The following is a 19,679-nucleotide window of genomic DNA, read 5'->3' on the forward strand; positions in this document are numbered from 1 at the left end:
TAATGGGTACATCGTGTACATACAAATGTACTAGAGTAATGGATACATCGTGTACATACAAATGTACTAGATAATCAGTACATCGTGTACATACAAATGTACTAGAGTAATGGGTACATCGTGTACATACAAATGTACTAGAGTAATGGGTACATCGTGTACATACAAATGTACTAGATAATCAGGACATCGTGTACATACAAATGTACTAGATAATCAGTACATCATATACATACAAATGTACTAGAGTCATCAGTACATCGTGTACATACAAATGTACTAGAGTAATGGGTACATCGTGTACATACAAATGTACTAGATAATCAGTACATCGTGTACATACAAATGTACTAGATAATCAGTACATCGTGTACATACAAATGTACTAGAGTAATGGGTACATCGTGTACATACAACTGTACTAGAGTCATCAGTACATCGTATACATACAAATGTACAAGAGTAATGGGTACATCGTGTACATACAAATGTACTAGAGTAATGGGTACATCGTGTACATACAAATGTACTAGATAATCAGTACATCGTGTACATACAAATGTACTAGAGTAATGGGTACATCGTGTACATACAAATGTACTAGAGTCATCAGTACATCGTGTACATACATTTATTACATTTTTACCAGTGAAATATCAAAAATTATTCATTCTATAAAAGTGATATTTTTCACTAGTGAAAAATATCACTTTTGCTGATTTGACCAATCAAATTAATGATTAGAAAATACCAAAATAATTGACCAATCAGAAAGCCCGACATATATGTCAGCACCTGGACAGGGGGAACTACTTTTTTGTATGCAAACTTTCGCTGTAGGCCTAGTTAGCATACGGGGTAGGGTTTTCGTCGATAAAAAATGTAATAAACAGAATATCTAACAGTGTCTTCAGTAATACCAAATATATTTCACTCGTTTGGCTAATATTTTGATATTTTTCAAAATACCAGAGTGACTCGTGCTGTGAAAAATATCAAAATATTAGCCCCACTCGTGAAATATATTTGGTATTTGTATTACTGAAGACACTGTTAGATATCCTCTATATATTTACATTTTGTGTTGCATTTGCCTATATGTCGTTAGTAACCCAAATTGTATTCATGAGACTGTAAACTACAATTTACAGTGATTCGGTCTGTGTAGGAATACAGCTCCATGTGTTGTAGGTTAAAACAATGGCCCCCAGTTACAATCGGCCTAGAGAGCTTTCGAATGCTGGCATTTATCTACATAAACCACCACAAAAAATAAAGCAACACGAGTTATGAGAGTAAAATTTATTAATAAAAAAAAATTGAAGTCGATACAAAATTATTAAAAGCGCTATTCTTGATCTATACGAAGTAATCAAATTGTCAATGTCGTCACACACACAGGGGCTCGTTGCCGAATTTTCAGAAATGTAAGACACGACAACATTAAAAATCCAGCAGTTATAAAAAAAAATCTTGTGAAAAATCGGCAGTATCGACATGGTTTCCGGTTGTGTATGCATACTGAATTATATTTATGTGTTTATTCACTGATGTAAAAGGCCTACCTTTCTCCAAAATCGAGGCCCTGTGAAGTTGAACATCGTCTGCTAAGTTAGCGACTCTGATGCGAGGGGTTAGACTGGAATCGGTTTCGAAAGAAATACCCTTGTAATCGCTTTCACCTGCTGTCAAGAAGACTTTCATTTAGAATTTAAGAGCTGATATTTCTCCAAAAATAACCCAGTCGATAGAAACATAAGTGTTTCCGAGGAATCGAGTCTGTCCTGTGTAATAACCGTTCAAAGCCGCATCACTTCCAAGTGTTAACATATATCATTGCGCCGAAAAACAGCTTTATTTTTAAACGATCGGAAATTATCCAATTGTTAACAATTTGACGATATCTACAAACGTATATAAAATATAATATAACGCCAAATTTGTTTAAAAACCATTTTATGTGATTGCTATTAATAACGACATCAGGGACTATATTATTCCTTCTGGAAATTTCGGCTGTTCCGGTATTTGAACTTGATGATGTCAGTGATAGGGGAAGCGGCAAATTTAAACGCGTCTTAAGCTACAGTAAATAAAAACAACTATGAATGTAAATATAAGCATTGAACTGTTACCAAATGGTAGTATGCAGTCGATATGAATACAATTTGGGTGACAGATAAATAGAATGTCCCCCGTTAGGATTTGAACTGTTACCGAATGGTAGTATACAGTCGATATGGATACAATTTGGGTGACAGATAAATATTTCATGTTGCCCTAACGGGCGACATTCTATTTATCTGTCACCCAAATTGCATTCATAACTGTATACTACCATTTGGTAACATTTCAATGCTGAAATGTGCTAGAGTAATGGTTACATCGTGTACATAAAAATATACTAGAGTAATCAGTTCATCATGTACATACAAATGTACTAGTCATCAGTACATCGTGTACATAAAAATGTACTAGAGTAATCAGTACATCATGCACATACAAATGTACTAGATCAATCAATACCTCGTGTACATACAAATGTACTAGCAGGTGCGTAGCTAGGCGTACGCCAGTATGCCCAGGCTTCCACATCATTTTGTCAAGGTAACCTTTTTTTTTTATTTGATTATTTCAAGAATTTATTATTTTAATGACATCGCATTAAAATATTTATATTCCTGTGGGTGAGTTTCCTGTCAAACTCTACGTCAACTTGCAAGGTAGGCCTATTTATCGGTGTCTAGATTATATAACTACCTGTCCAGCGTCCTGACTAATTATTGCAATCAAGGAACCTAAAATGTATCCGAATGTCTCCAGGTGTCTAGAGATTCTTCTATGTGTGCCTATTACGTCTGCGACTGCGGAACCTTGACATACCGGATATCACCATGGACGGAGAATGAATGTCCTCTCTAGCATTGTTAGATTTAGACACAGTGGTTACCATGTTTGTCGAAATATATTATCATTACAAGATCTACAACATATCACAAAACATTAGTCATGGCTTTCACGGTATGTTTTGTGAATATATTTAGTATTATTGAATTTCTCAATTATATCCCTCAGAAATCCAAGGGGGAGGGACCCAGTACCCCCTCAGCGAGATGCGAGATTCTGCCCTCTCTCTCGTGCTCTCCCCCTGGTTAGGTAGGAAAGCATACGTCCTTCCTTCCGTCAGACCTTCGGTCCGTCTGGGCTTCCACTTCTATTTAGGTCTGGCTACGCGTCTGACTAGAACAATCAGTACATCTGATAATTAGTACATTGTTTATATCCGCTCACCTTTTAAACAATTACCAGGTAAATAGACAATACAGTGTATGAGTAATATTATGAGGATGGTTTTGAAAGATGATGCATCTATTCATTTATGTGCATCGTAACTTAACGTCCCTCTTGCATGTTGTATAACATGACTCTTCTGAAGTTGTGGATTATCTCTGGCAGTAACACGGAACGCGACAGCAACATCAGTACACAAACAGAGAAAGTCACATGCAACACGAATGTCACACCTTGTATACCATAGAATCACAGACCGCGAATGTCACAACACGAAATACGGACGTCACAGCAACAGGGAACACGAGTGTCACAACACGAAATACGGACGTCACGGCAACATAGAACGCGAGTGTCACAACACGAAATACGGACGTCACAGCAACATAGAACGCGAGTGTCACAACACAAAATACGGACGTCACAGCAACATAGAACGCGAGTGTCACAGCACATAAATCCCAGAATCAAAGAACGCGAATGTCACAACTGGAAACGCGTACGTCACAGAAACACAGAACGCGAGTGTCACAAAACGAAATACGGAAGTCATAGCAACACGGAACGCGAATATTACATCAAAAGCACATAAATCACAGCATCAAAGAACGCGAATGTCACAACTGGGAACGTGTACGTCACAGAAACACAGAACGCGAGTGTCACAACACGAAATACGGACGTCATAGCAACACGGAACGCGAATATTACATCAAAAGCACGTACGTCACAGACACACCGAACGCTAATGTGACAATTTGCAGGTAACAGTAACACGGAACGCGAATTACAACATGAAACGCGGACGTCACAGTAACACGGAACGCGAATTACACTGTACAACATGAAACGCTACGTCACGGTAACACGGAACGCGAATATCATTTAATAATTTGTTAGATTGTATTTATTGTCAATATAAATGAAATCTGGGTAACAGATAAAAACAGAATGACGCGGCGCCATGGATATTCATCTGTCAACCTGATTGCATTTGACAATGAATGCAATCTAACAAGCGTTACATTGTTATATTTACATTTCCTTATGTTAAATTCTGCCTTTCTGAAATAAATACGTTCTTAATTTGCTTCCATTTCCTTGAATGTTCATTTGAAAGAATAGCAATTTTAAATCAACTTCCTTTCTGTGATTGAATTGCAACCAATCTGACACACAGTACAAAGCCTTGACGTGACAATGATCACCATAGCGCCAAAATGACGTAATATTAACGCAATTGTTCTGATTAATTGTCCTCGCATTGTTGATTCATTCGTAGCGTATAGGGAAGCATTTCCATGATGTTTATCTAAATGACGTAACTATCAGGTCATATGAACTTGACTGCATCTATACTATCATAGATGTAGCCCAGATTAAAACCGAGGAAATGGGAGACCTTGGTGCCAAGTGTAAATAATGGACACAGTAACAGCACCGAAATACGACGGTAGAAAAGAGTTTTTATTGTAGACATCTGCTTTACTTTGATATAAACGACTTTAACAATTTAGAAATAATACATGTACAATACTTTAAGAGCTCAGTCTGAGATATGTGTACACTTACAAAATGTATGTTATAAACGAAATTAACAGACAACTTCATTGATTTTACTGTAAAAAATCAACAGTTGTGGTTGTTATATGTGGTTGACATTCTAAGACTGTCCCGAAATATGTTTATAGAGAGGTGTATCTAACGTACATGTAACTAAACTGTGGTTGTAATATTTGTGTCATTTGTACATGTATATGTACTAAATGTTATGGTCACTTCACAGGACTGATGCTTCGGTTACAGAGACGTGTCAAGGGAGACAACTCGATTATATATTTCAGAAGCTTAGCAGGACACAAGTACATTGTGTTAAAGCGTCTCATTTACATAAGGTTTGGTATTTATCGTCGGCAGCCTCACTTCATCAGGCAATTTATGCACAAAAGCGGTTGCGATGGAAACAAACCTAGCACCAATCGGTTTAGGAGATACTATATCTTTACGTACATATGATATTTAGTCTTTGAACGAGCTGTCATCTGACATCTGGCTACTTTCCTTCAGAAATAACTGAATGATGCTTTATGAGGCTGCGGTATACATGTGTTGTCTCCTTGTGATGGTGCGGAAGTGACGACGAATTTATAACGCTACGTCACTGAAGTAGCCAGCATGGCACGGAACTGACGACGGATTTATAATGCTACCTCACTGAAGTAGCCAGCAGGGCACCAGACCCGGTCACATTGTCAAGATGGGAATCACTTGGTCTGAAGTTGGTGATTATCACGAACTCAAAAATGCCGCCGCTAGTGGAAAAGGTATAACAGGAATAAGATAAGACAGTGAGGATACTCATTACAGACACAAGTACTTGCTATATTACATTTTAGATACATGCATTTGTCCTAAAAAAATCTGTTGTTTTCTGCGACATTCTGACAACAGAAAGTTTTAGATCGGAGCGATGGGTAATGTATTGTACGAACAGATATGATTTCATCATTTCTATGCATTTGCAAAATCTACCGCTATAAAACCTATATTCACAGAAAGCGATTGTCTGTAGTCGATTGTACATCGAGCCAGTCTGTTCAAAATGTTGTTTTTGTTTGTTTGTTTTCTAAGTGATGAGTTAACACGAACTCCAATAAAGTGAAGAGCAGACACTGTCCTCTAAACAAGTTTGGTTCCTCAGTCAAAGAGACGAAGTAGAAAGAAAATGTCTATGGTGATCGGGTATGCTCAAGTTCAAGTAATTTTTATTTAACGTCGATATATTTAAAACACGGCAACACAAGCTCGTTTGGTGAGCTTTAGGATTGATGAGATGTGTCAGCATAATTTGTTTTGGAGAAAAAAGTTCCTCGGATAGCTTGCACAACTCTGCGAGACAAGTAAAAATCGTCATTGTTAAAACCTAACGGATGCAGAAGAGCTAATGTATGGGTGCGTAAATCTCCCTTTGTCTTCAGATATACTTCTCAGCAGAAAGGAATTTCATCTAGATCAGAAAAATGCATCATTTAACACGGGAGAAATGATACTTGAGGTAGAACACGCATTTTATTTCCGACCAAAATGCCGTTAGATTTGTTTTTATCTTTTACCTGACTCCTGAAACTATCTATTTTTATGCTTTCTCACTGGCGACGACAATTTTGAGATCGTGATATTCACCAACTTCAGACCAAGTGATTCTCCTAAAACACTGATCATTGCAGTAAAGTGAACAGGAGTATGGGTTACAATTCTGAACTCTCTTGAATGTCTCGGCCAGGGACGGACTGTTTTGCATTGTTTAAAGCCACACACTCCAAACGAAATATATTACATTTTGACCTCTTTACAAATTTCAGACTAAGTATATACCTAACAAATTACTGCGAATCAAAAACTGGAGGAAAATGTGTATTTACGAAAGTATAGGGGACATTTCCAAAAATAATAACTGGGGCCAACGGACCAAGTTTTTATCCAAATTAGTCCCACAATGCAACGGGCGGGTTATCAATCAACAACAACAATGGCAGAACGCCGAAAGCATGTACCTGCCAAAACGTAGACAGATTCTGCCAAAAAGAATCGTAAAAGTGACTGGAATCGGCAAAACCTCTGGATTCCTCATACATTTTCAACTTAACCGATCTGATTTTTCGGTATAGCCGTATAATATTCTTTTGGCCCCGGATATGACGCGACAGGTGGCGTTACTGGTCAAGATGAAGTATGTGATTGGTCAATGTAGCGGTAAATACAAAAAATGCAGATATACTTTTAAAAACGAAACAAAGTTAAGATAACAATAACCATTCGAATTTGATGATATATGTACATAAAAACATCAATTATCAATTATTAAAAGGTTATCACAATTCGCTCAACAATCTGAATATGCAAAAAATTTGTGACATATACGATAAACGCATGCGCACAACAAACTAAAACACATGGAAACAAAAATGGCTTCCAATGTGAATCGACTGCGGTTGAAAACGATAACAGCTTCCGCAATGAAGAGAATAATAGGAAAATGGGTCAAACACAATCCTAGAATTAAACTTGGGAAGCAGTACAATAGACTGTAACAGTTCAAACATGAAAACAACTGTAATACGGACGCCGCTCGTATTCTGCTTGATTGTTTGATAGTAGGTCATGACAATCTCGGTAATATTTACACAAACTCGGTAAGATTTCCACAATCTCGGTAATATTTACACAAACTCGGTAATATTAACACAAACTCGGTAATAGTTCCACAAACTCGGTAATATTTATACAGTCTGTACCAGTACATCGCTACTATCACTATACTATATGAACAATGTTTACACTTATTTACACATACAATATGTGTGCCGTAATATATACAGAACGTGTTATTTAACATTTAAACCACTGTATAATATCGTTATCCAACTAACCCAGATGGAATATAGATATCGCCTTGTAAACTATCGTGTGTTTGTGCTGCCACGATTTCAAAACAGTCACGTAATGATTTAAAAATAATTTCCGAGGGGGATTCCCAACTAAATCGAGTGGTCAAGCTGGACATAGGGATTGACTGTGAACATTGGGACAGCACAGAAACATAGCTGGAAAGGAACAAAACGCGTACATTCAGTGAAAATTGCAACGTTTTTACCGTGATGTCCCTTTTAAATTGAATGCAAGCTGAATAAGTGGATGCATCTATTCAAATGACACATTTGCAGTCTTATTATCACCAAAAATGATTCAAACTGATATAATTTTGTTATCCGTGCTGAAACTGCGCATTTATTAATTACAATGTAGTTCGTTACCTTATATCACCAGTAGTTTTACCAGAGACATATATATATATGTGTATATATGTCTCTGGTTTTACATTATAACCACCAGCATTAAAACTATGCCGTTTATCTTTTTTAAAGATATTTCTTGTTTTTTGTATTACTCATACATTGTCAACTTAACCGATCTGATTTTTATCGATGTTTTGTTTAAGTATCAAGTTGCATGTTGGTTTATATTGAACAATTGTTACGAGAATATTTTGCTAATATGTTCAAATGAAAGCATTATAAGGTAAGTTCACGCATACTAGATATCTAAACAACGGTCATGTATATAGTTAATGTGCAGTGTACGTTGATGTAGCCTCGTTCTCGGCTCTGTGACAAATCTCTAGGTAAAAATACGATAAAAATAAATGTGGCGAGCTATTTTTATACACTGATGTCGCAAGGATTTCCCCGGTCAAGCGTCCAGTCCAGTGGTCATTTCAATATTAGGAGAGCGTGTATGAGCATCTGGGGGGGGGGGGGGGGGGCAGATATGGTTGTTACGCCCTACCTGTATGTCAGCAAACACAACCCGAAGCTATGAAACTATTCCAAATAGAAACGTCTCGTACAAACCATGTAATGGAAACAGCAGATATAATTCTAACGAACTACCCATGTTATTTTATTGTCAACATTGCCAGTTTTATATGGCGTTGGTGTGTCTTGATGTGTACATAACCCACTCTAGCCTTTCTCTCATTCGCGGACATTCAATTAAAAGACCAAGACAGTGTCAAAGGAGAAAATCCTGGGATACCAGGTATCACTCTTGCGCCAAACTTGGGACTGCAGAGTAAGTGGAAAATATATCTATTACAATTTCAAACTACCTGCCTTAATGAATATTCAAATAAATTCTTGGCTATTACTCGCCTATATCTGTAGCAACGTCTGTTATAATTCACACGCAATATGAAGTACATTATCACTTGACCGACGACCTGTTGTACTCAATAGTAAATAAGGGGAATATCTAGTCAACTTACAATGGATATGATGCAAATGGTGTCATATGGTATTGTGTTGGTGCTGCTTTACACAACCAATGGTAAGTGGATAAGTTACATTTTCGGATACTTGGTTCTCTTAGTTTTGTTATTATATATTTTCATTATTACTTCGCTTTGCCTCAGTTATTTCGTTAACTCCGATAATTTCATTTACTGAAGAAGATTTTGATGCTTTTTGCTCTGACCGGTGAATCACTTTTTGCCGCCGTGTGAATCCATTGTGTAAATTAACGATAGTTTACAATTTTACTACAGCCTCAGACTTAATACAACAAACTTTAATATTCTTTCCCCTCTTGAAATAGTTAAACATGGAATTTTAGATTACCTGATAGTGATATACTGTGGTCACATTTGCTATATCAGCTATTTCAAAGACGAGGTGTCAACATTTTAGTTTGATATTTTTATATATTACTTTTCATTTTCTGTTTAGACCTTAGATATACTCATCTATATTACTGGATGGTTACGTATTTAACCTACTTATCATCTAATCCCAATTGTTTTATGACGATTAATAGGGATATTTCCAAAAAATACTGTTACTATTTTAATTCAGATACAGTTTTGCTGTAGTAACACTGTAGATGTTCTCACGTGTTTTTCTGTTTCATACCTGGTCAGTATCTGGCGACACCTGCCCTAACGGATGGACCCGACATGATATATCCTGCTATTTCTTCGTCGACATACCGGAAACATGGCAGGACGCCTCCGTAATACATTTCATTTCTACTTCCTACATCCAACCTTTACTGTCATTTTATTGAAAAAAAAATAAGAAAAAAAAATAAAAAAAACGAAGTCAAAATCTTAAACCATTCTAGTCAAGTAATAATCATTAAAATTAAATCTAAATCTTTATAGTTACGGCAATAGCAGAAAACAAGTTATTTCGTCAAGTGTAATTAGTTCCATCCAATGGAATAGTTATTTAAGTATTGTTTAACGTCCTATCGTGTGATGAATGCGTGTGTGTTTTGGGAGGCTGGGGTTGGGTGTATTTGTTCACTTTGTTTGTGTTGGCCCAAAGGGGCCGCGGTGGCCGAGTGATTAAGGGTGTCCCGACACTTTATCACTAGCCCTCCACTTCTGGGTTGCGAGTTCGAAACCTACGTGGGACAGTTGCCAGGTACTGACTGTAGGCCGGTGGTTTTTCTCCGGGTACTCCGGCTTTCCTCCACCTCCAAAACCTGGCACGTCCTTAAATGACCCTGGCTGTTAATAGGACGTTAAACAAAACATACCAAACCAAGTGTTGGCCTCCTTGTGATATCGTGGAACTTATGCCATCTTTATAATGCTACATCACTGAAGCAGACGACACCCAGCAGGACATCCCACTCGGTCACATTCACATTATACTGACAACGGGTGAACCAGAAGCCCCACTCCCTAAAATACTGAAGGCTAGTCAGGGGAAGTAACTACCATTTTTATAGACCCTGGCATGTCTCGGCCAGTGGACCGAATCCGAAGCCTTCCTCACAAGGGCGAACACTCAACTAAAGTGAGGCATTGCCGAGGGAGTAATTAGAAGGAATAAAGTTGCTAAAGGAAACAAATGTTTGGATCTAAAATTTAGTCGCCTCTTCCGTTACGCCTCACCTGCAGGGTAGTTTGATTTGGTTTATTATTGTTTAACGTCCTTTTATTGTTTAACGTCCTATCAACAACTAAGATCATTTAAGGAGGTGCGTGTGGCACGAATGTGTGTGTTGACAGCGTTACCTTGCAGGGTAGCCAATGAAATTACACTCTTCAAGTTTTCGTATAGCCATGTCTTTGACTGAAAGCCAATCAGTTCTTATTACATTACATTGAATATGTTTTTATCAAAGTGACTCGCTCAGGAATTTTGCCATTATATCGCGGTTCACGATTAGTTTCTCCGATAGGTCTAAACCGGCTATTAACTCTCAGGCTAAACAGAACAATCAAAACTCGTCCAGCCTCGCTAATAGACGCAATTCTTACCAGAAAACATAATGTGTCAAATTCTTATGAACGAATCAGAATGGAACAACCGCTTGATCTGTTCACCTCTGAATCTCTTTATAAGTCTAACGTTTATTATCTAAGCAATATCTTCTTCCTGTTTTAAAAACATCTTATTAAATAGACAATATGCTGACTTCATATCAACAGCTATATCACGATAAGAAGGCCACTTAATAGGTAGACGTGGAAGTACAATTAAACAGTTATCTATTTTCGCGGCTGATTAATATCTATCCCTCGAACACTTCAAAAACAGTATAGCACACCTACTTGATGAGATTTACAGTATACGTTTAGGCGTCTATTGAACGTGGATACGTAATTGTCTTGTTTGTGACTATCAAATTATACGTTAACATTATCTTCCTTTACATTGAAGGCACATTGCGAGGCACTCAACTCTCAATTGGCTGCCATTGAAACGGAGAGGGAAGATGTGTTCATTAGGGGTTACCTGCTTCATCTTCATGGTAACAACTAAGTTCAGTCCGTTATAATAAATAATTTGTTTAAGCCATATATTATAACGAGTATGTCCGGAGTTATTTTCCATCCATATTACTATTATAATATTAACAAGCCAGACAAAATATATCGCAATCCAATCATGTTAACAGAATTGATTTACAATTGTCCTGTTGACACTGCTGTGTATTTGCTGCCTAATTATCATATCAATTCTGAACATTGATTGATATTCTGGTGTAATTACGTTGTATTGTAATGATTTACAACCCATTCACAATTTGAGTCATTTTAATCGTATTTGTGCCTAGCCCACGATTCCACAGCTTCAGTAAGATACTGGCTGGATGGGACAGACATTGCTACAGAGACGGAATGGACATGGGGATACTCGGAGGAGCCGATCACAGGATATACTAACTGGTGTCCACACCAACCAGACAACTACAACTCCAACGAAGACTGTTTGAGGCTGGCGAAATTCTGTGGATTCGGCTGGGACGACGGGAAATGTGAAGCTCAACATTATTTTATCTGTGAAAGACAAGACAAAGAGTATGTAAACCGCGTAATTATTGATTTTCACATACTATACAACACATACTATACAACACATACTGTACAACACATACTGTACAACACATAATATACAACACATACTGTACAACACATACTATACAACATATACTGTACAACACATACTGTACAACACATACTGTACAACACATACATGTACTATACAACACATACTGTACAACACATACTATACAACACATACTGTACAACACATACTGTACAACACATACTGTACAACACATACATGTACTATACAACACATACTGTACAACACTTACTGTACAACACATACTGTACAACACATACTGTACAACACATAATATACAACACATACTGTACAACACATACTGTACAACACATAATATACAACACATACTGTACAACACATACTATACAACACTTACTGTACAACACATACTGTACAACACATACTGTACAACACATAATGTACAACACATACTGTACAACACATACTGTACAACACATACTGTACAACACATACTGTACAACACAAACAGTATTATCCATACAATCCATACCACCTGACTTTCACATACTGTACAACACAAACGATATTATCCATACAATCCATACCACCTGACTTTCACATACTGTACAACACAAACGATATTATCTACACAATCCATACCACCTGACTTTCACATACTGTACAACACAAACGATATTATCCATACAATCCATACCACCTGACTTTCACATACTGTACAACACAAACGATATTACCCATACAATCCATACCACCTGACTTTCACATACTGTACAACACAAACGATATTATCCATACAATCCATACCACCTGACGTTCACATACTGTACAACACAAACGATATTATCCATACAATCCATACCACCTGACGTTCACATACTGTACAACACAAACGATATTATCCATACAATCCATACCACCTGACTTTCACATACTATACAACACAAACGATATTATCCATACAATCCATACCACCTGACTTTCACATACTGTACAACACATACTGTACAACACATACTGTACAACACAAACGATATTACCCATACAATCCATACCACCTGACTTTCACATACTGTACAACACAAACGATATTATCTACACAATCCATACCACCTGACTTTCACATACTGTACAACACAAACGAAGTTACCCATACAATCCATACCACCTGACTTTCACATTCTGTACAACACAAACGATATTATCTACACAATCCATACCACCTGACTTTCACATACTGTACAACACATACTATACAACACATACTGTAAAACACATACTGTACAACACAAACGATATTATCTACACAATCCATACCACCTGACTTTCACATACTGTACAACACAAACGATATTATCTACACAATCCATACCACCTGACTTTCACATACTATACAACACAAACGATATTATCCATACAATCCATACCACCTGACTTTCACATACTGTACAACACAAACGATATTATCTACACAATCCATACCACCTGACTTTCACATACTGTACAACACAAACGATATTATCCATACAATCCATACCACCTGACTTTCACATACTGTACAACACATACTGTACAACACATACTGTACAACACATACTGTACAACACAAACGATATTATTCATACAATCCATACCACCTGACTTTCACATACTGTACAACACAAACGATATTATCCATACAATCCATACCACCTGACTTTCACACATACTGTACAACACATACTGTACAACACAAACGATATTACCCATACAATCCATACCACCTGACTTTCACATACTGTACAACACAAACGATATTATCCATACAATCCATACCACCTGACTTTCACATACTATACAACACAAACGATATTATCCATACAATCCATACCACCTGACTTTCACATACTGTACAACACAAACGATATTATCTACACAATCCATACCACCTGACTTTCACATACTGTACAACACAAACGATATTATCCATACAATCCATTCCACCTGACTTTCACATACTGTACAACACATACTGTACAACACATACTGTACAACACATACTGTACAACACAAACGATATTATTCATACAATCCATACCACCTGACTTTCACATACTGTACAACACAAACGATATTATCCATACAATCCATACCACCTGACTTTCACACATACTGTACAACACATACTGTACAACACAAACGATATTACCCATACAATCCATACCACCTGACTTTCACATACTGTACAACACAAACGATATTATCCATACAATCCATACCACCTGACTTTCACATACTGTACAACACAAACGATATTATCCATACAATCCATACCACCTGACTTTCACATACTGTACAACACAAACGATATTATCCATACAATCCATACCACCTGACTTTCACATACTGTACAACACAAACGATATTATCCATACAATCCATACCACCTGACTTTCACATACTGTACAACACAAACGATATTATCCATACAATCCATACCACCTGACTTTCACATACTGTACAACACAAACGATATTATCCATACAATCCATACCACCTGACTTTCACATTTCTGTACAACACAAACGATATTATCCATACAATCCATACCACCTGACTTTCACATACTGTACAACACATACTGTACAACACAAACGATATTATCCATACAATCCATACCACCTGACTTTCACATTTCTGTACAACACAAACGATATTATCTATACAATCCATACCACCTGACTTTCACATACTGTACAACACAAACGATATTATCCATACAATCCATACCACCTGACTTTCACATACAACACAATCGATATTAACCATACAAACTGTACCAACTGACTTTCCCGGCGGAAAATGAAATGAATATCAAATAGAGTATAGCAATATGGCCGACACTGCTGTTTATATATGATGAATGATTTTATTTTACTTTGCTTTGATTTTCATTTATTCTCAGCCAAGTCATAAAAAGACCTATAAACTCGCCATACATGAGTAATCACGCATATCATAACACTACCTTAGCATGGCTGCTCCAATCGGGAACTGGTAATTGACATTTGGAATAATCGAATTCAATTCTGCCTAGATTATTGTTTTATATATAAAATGATGGTTAGTTTACTATATTCTCTCCTAGCATCCTCCTAGACAACATTTATACTAAAATACAACAAATGTATACAATTATACATGACTGTCGACAGGGCAAGCTTGTTGGACAAATACAAACAAAGATAAAGACAACACAGAGACTAGTTAGAATTGAAATAGGCCGTTTATCATATGTAAACGACGGACTTGAAAATATGAATTATCAAGTTTGACATCCAACTTGATATACAAGAAAAACATTTGGTCCTAGGTGGGGATAAAAAACGCCACCTATTGTTCTACATATAAGAATACAAATGGACACTATTGTTCTTCACAGTGTTCGTCCTACTTGACAACATTTATACTAATATATCCAAATATGCAGTGTCCGTACGGCCTCCTTGGCGAAATTGATTCTAATATACAAAACTTAGTGTCCGTCCTCCTTGATACTAATAAACAAATCTAAACCAAACCTACCCCTTCTTCCAAATACGTACTCGGTGATCTAAGTTTTGTTAATGAAATAATCTTATGCTTCTTTTACAGCGTTCCATTACCAGATGTGGAACCTAATGAAATTGGAATCATTGGATGATGACTGACGCTGACGGACTGTCTAAATTAGATTTAACGTGATATTTTAAATACTGTGATCCATGTCTAAGGCATATAAATAAAACTCTATTTATTTTGTGTTGGTAATGTTTTCCGACTCTCTCTGATTGGTAGACAATGATAACATAGAAAAACACGTTCGAATATTTGGTTAGTCGGTTGTGAATTCTTAACGGGATAATAATGAGCAGAAACGAAACTGAAACAAGTCAAATATATATATATATTTGTACACTCAAGTATACTTTGAAATGAAAAAGTGCCTTTGGTTACTCAAATCTTGTGATGCATACCAACAGCTTATAGATAGTTCAGAATTTTATGTATGTTACCAGCTTCGAAAAGAATTTTTAGACTTCCGATGTTGTTGTAAAGACTCTCTCTTATAAATTGTAGATCATCGGTAAATGGTTCGTTGCACGTGATGCACTAAGACTAGGCGTCACGCTTCGATAAATATGAATGAGTCTCGTATGTATGACCTAAGACGGACAAGAACTATCTCGTCTAACTTCTTGTAACTTGTTAATATATTATCTCCATTCATTTTGCCACTCTGACTGTATTGTTGGGTGTCGTAGGTCATTCAAACGTAGGGTGCTGTCAACCTTATTTTTTTTACGTACAAATTCAGCGTTGTAGGTGACTTTCTAACGGTACATTTGCGTGTCATGAGTTAGCAAAAATAGGTTATTCGATGTAGAGAATGCGTGTCATGAGATAAAAAAAAACTAGGTAACAAATACAGAATGAAGTTTTATTGTCAGTTATTCAAGTAAACCCACCCATGATCGTACAAACACACGAGCTATAAATATCGGATATCCAATTGTTAACATCATTATCATCACTCCATTAACAAATAATGTACAATATATATGTCCATAGTTGTTAGAAACAAAAGGGGTTTCAAAATTGGCACACGCAAATATGATATCATTACCGGGACTTTGGAAGCTTTTTGGATTCTCTATTGGAGCATATCCATCAAATTTTAACCACATGCGTAAGTGCCATTTTTGCAAGAATAGAAGTAAAATGGGCGAATTTTGAGGAAAATAACATCAAATGATAACGTGTTGATAGAGACATGTTAGACATGGTATACGCCAAGCTTGAAGATTTGTGTTCTTTTAGCCGCTCCATGTCAAATAAATACATTATCGTTTGAAGTGGATAGCAATTTTCAAATGCAAGATTAACTGTCTATGGTCATGTCACAGCAATGCCTATGAAGCTTGAAAGACATTGATTGAGTGTGTGGATCTACAGAACTAAGTATGTAAGTGTTATTTGGCAAACTGGCTGAATCAAAATGACACTCATGAAAACTCTACTATATATTATTCTCGTTAAGCCTACAAAGTTGCAGAGAAGATCTTCGGACGAAAATCAAATACTGAATACATCACGAAATAACTTTTTAAAAACAAAATGCTGGTCAATGTTTTATTTGAGGTGTTTAACGTCCTCGCTAAAGCCAGGGTCATATTAGGATGGGTGTCAAGGTCACACCAACAGCCAGGGTCAAATTAGGACGGGTGTCAAGGTCACACCAACAGGGTCATATTAGGACGGGTGTCAAGGAAACGCCAACATTCAGGGTCATATGAGGACGGGTGTCAAGGAGACGCCAGCAGTCAGGGTCATATGAGGACGGGTGTCATGTAGACGCCAACAGTCAGGGTCGTATGAGGACGGGTGTCAAGGAGACGCCAACAGTCAGGGTCATATGAGGACGGGTGTCAAGGAGACGCCAACAGTCAGGGTCATATTAGGACGGGTGTCAAGGAGACGCCAACAGTCAGGTTCATATGAGGACGGATGTCAAGGAGACGCCAACAGTCAGGGTCATATAAGGACGGGTGTCAAGGAGACGCCAACAGTCAGGGTCATATGAGGACGGGTGTCAAGGAGACGCCAACAGTCAGGGTCATACGAGGACGGGTGTTAAGCAGAAACCAACACTCAGTGTCATATAAGGACAGAGAAAGAAGCATGGAAAGAACCCAAGTATCGTAAAAAGGGCAGAAAATATATTCTTGTATCTTCAATGCCCCCACCTAAATAACAGACGGGAGAAACAACTCACCGTAGAGGCCCAACAATTAGTCACATCTTATCATATGTTTTTGTCGTTGCTTTTGTTCTAAACCGATTTATTAACGAATTTCGTGAAGGGGCCACGTTGGCCGAGTGGTTAAGATGTCCCGACACTTTATCACTAGCCCTCCACTTCTGGGTTGCGAGTTCGAAACTCCCGTGGGGCAGTTGCCAGGTACTTTGCTCCACTGCCAAACCTGGCGCGTCCTTAAATGACTGTTAATAGGACGTTAAACAATGAGTTTTTCATTATATGAATTAAAGGAAAGTATACAGGAATCAACAACTTCTATCTACATTATAGGAAAACTGATAGTCACGCATGACTGAAATTTACCATATAAAAAAGTTGTGCTGAATAATGGCAACATAATGAATATAATTCGCGATATTGGGTTTAAGTTCTTGATGTCCGCGTTTCGGTTTGAATTATTTAGCTGCCGGCTATTTGATATCGATGTATGTATAAAACTAGTAATGACACAAAGATTAATGCATTGAACCATAATTGAATTGGCTGTCAGACACACTGAATACATTTCTATTCTTTATCTATAAATATATTATAAAATCATACCAATCAATCAACATTTTAATATATCTTGTCATTGTTGATGGATAGCTTTTTGTTATCAATAAGTTTGCGTGATATATTTGCAATAGAAGTTGTACAAAGAAATCATCCAGTCATGGGTATTTTGTGAATGAATCTAGTATATGAATATGTTACTTATAATAGGACTCGCGAATCATTATTATTGTGATTGTTACCAAGAATGTCCACAATATTATTGTCCGCTGTCTGCTGTCCGTATAATGTGACTGTGTGGGGTGTAATTCCAGTTTGTTTAGTGAGGTTGCATTTTAAAGCCGGCATCAGTTCCAATACGCCCCATCATAAAGAGACAAACACGAAAACACTCATTCGCACATTCCGCATACCATGTGTTATGTACATCAAATCGAACGTCCACGGTTTTTTTCCCTTAAAGCTAGTTTTGCCCGTTCAATATAACTTTTGATCTGTCTATCTGTGCATTGCTAACCTCTGTTTGTGTCTCCTTGACACCCGTTCTCATATCGCGTGGAATCTCAACGGAACAAAGATCAAGGTTACTGGATCAAAAGTAGAAGGCTAATAATCAAAATAAAAGTTAACAAACGAGTTTTAATTCCGTAAGATCAGCCAAAATCTCAGGAGGATGGAATCAAGAGTTACATTAATTTAATGCATATTTTGCTACATTGCAGTTGTTTTTGAATCGATATTGGCACTTGTTGATGATTCTGATATATTACCACACAACGAGGTGACTTACTGACCCGTAAATTCCCTATTTCATGTTAGTTTTAAAGATTTGAGAAGCTTTTAGAGGTTTAATAAAGTAAAGTATGTGAGTTGTGGTAAGAGCCTATTCTTCTATTAAATCGATTATAAGGAGTCATTTGTCGGCGATAAAGCATGTATAATTCTTTAAAATAATGGGAATAATGATATTCAGTACAGATATCCAGACGTTGTTTCAGGCTTCTTAATGTAAGAAGAGTGTAGTATTTTCGACGTCAGAAATCATGCTAAGAGTATAAGCTAGTAGAGCACATCACGTACTGACTCCGCCGCTGTGAGGATGACAATCATAGATTAATGAGGGTGTTAAGCGCCTGGGAACAGAGGGCCAGGGC

General features: G+C 37.1%; 1 protein-coding gene across 1 annotated transcript; it reads left to right on the plus strand.

Annotated features, from left to right (window-relative positions):
- The first annotated feature begins 8,930 nt into the window (after positions 1–8,930).
- Positions 8,931–15,975, plus strand: LOC117318175 (perlucin-like). The gene is made up of 5 exons (XM_033873199.1): positions 8,931–9,177; positions 9,767–9,858; positions 11,523–11,613; positions 11,920–12,163; positions 15,825–15,975. Exons 1-5 carry the CDS (start codon positions 9,117–9,119, stop codon positions 15,871–15,873), a joined length of 537 nt encoding a protein of 178 aa, XP_033729090.1. The 5' UTR covers positions 8,931–9,116; the 3' UTR covers positions 15,874–15,975.
- Positions 15,976–19,679: the final 3,704 nt, after the last annotated feature.

Source organism: Pecten maximus, chromosome 19, assembly GCF_902652985.1.
Source record: "Pecten maximus chromosome 19, xPecMax1.1, whole genome shotgun sequence".
NCBI classification, from domain to species: Eukaryota; Metazoa; Mollusca; class Bivalvia; order Pectinida; family Pectinidae; genus Pecten; species Pecten maximus.

What these genes read in the sequence shown, in the direction of transcription:
- LOC117318175 (XM_033873199.1), top strand. Translation starts at nt 9,117, where the DNA reads ATGGATATGATGCAAATGGTGTCATATGGTATTGTGTTGGTGCTGCTT. An exon ending in GCTGCTTTACACAACCAATG is followed by an intron (nt 9,178 to 9,766) that starts GTAAGTGGATAA and finishes ATACCTGGTCAG; the next exon opens with TATCTGGCGACACCTGCCCT. An exon ending in TGTGAAAGACAAGACAAAGA is followed by an intron (nt 12,164 to 15,824) that starts GTATGTAAACCG and finishes CTTCTTTTACAG; the next exon opens with CGTTCCATTACCAGATGTGG.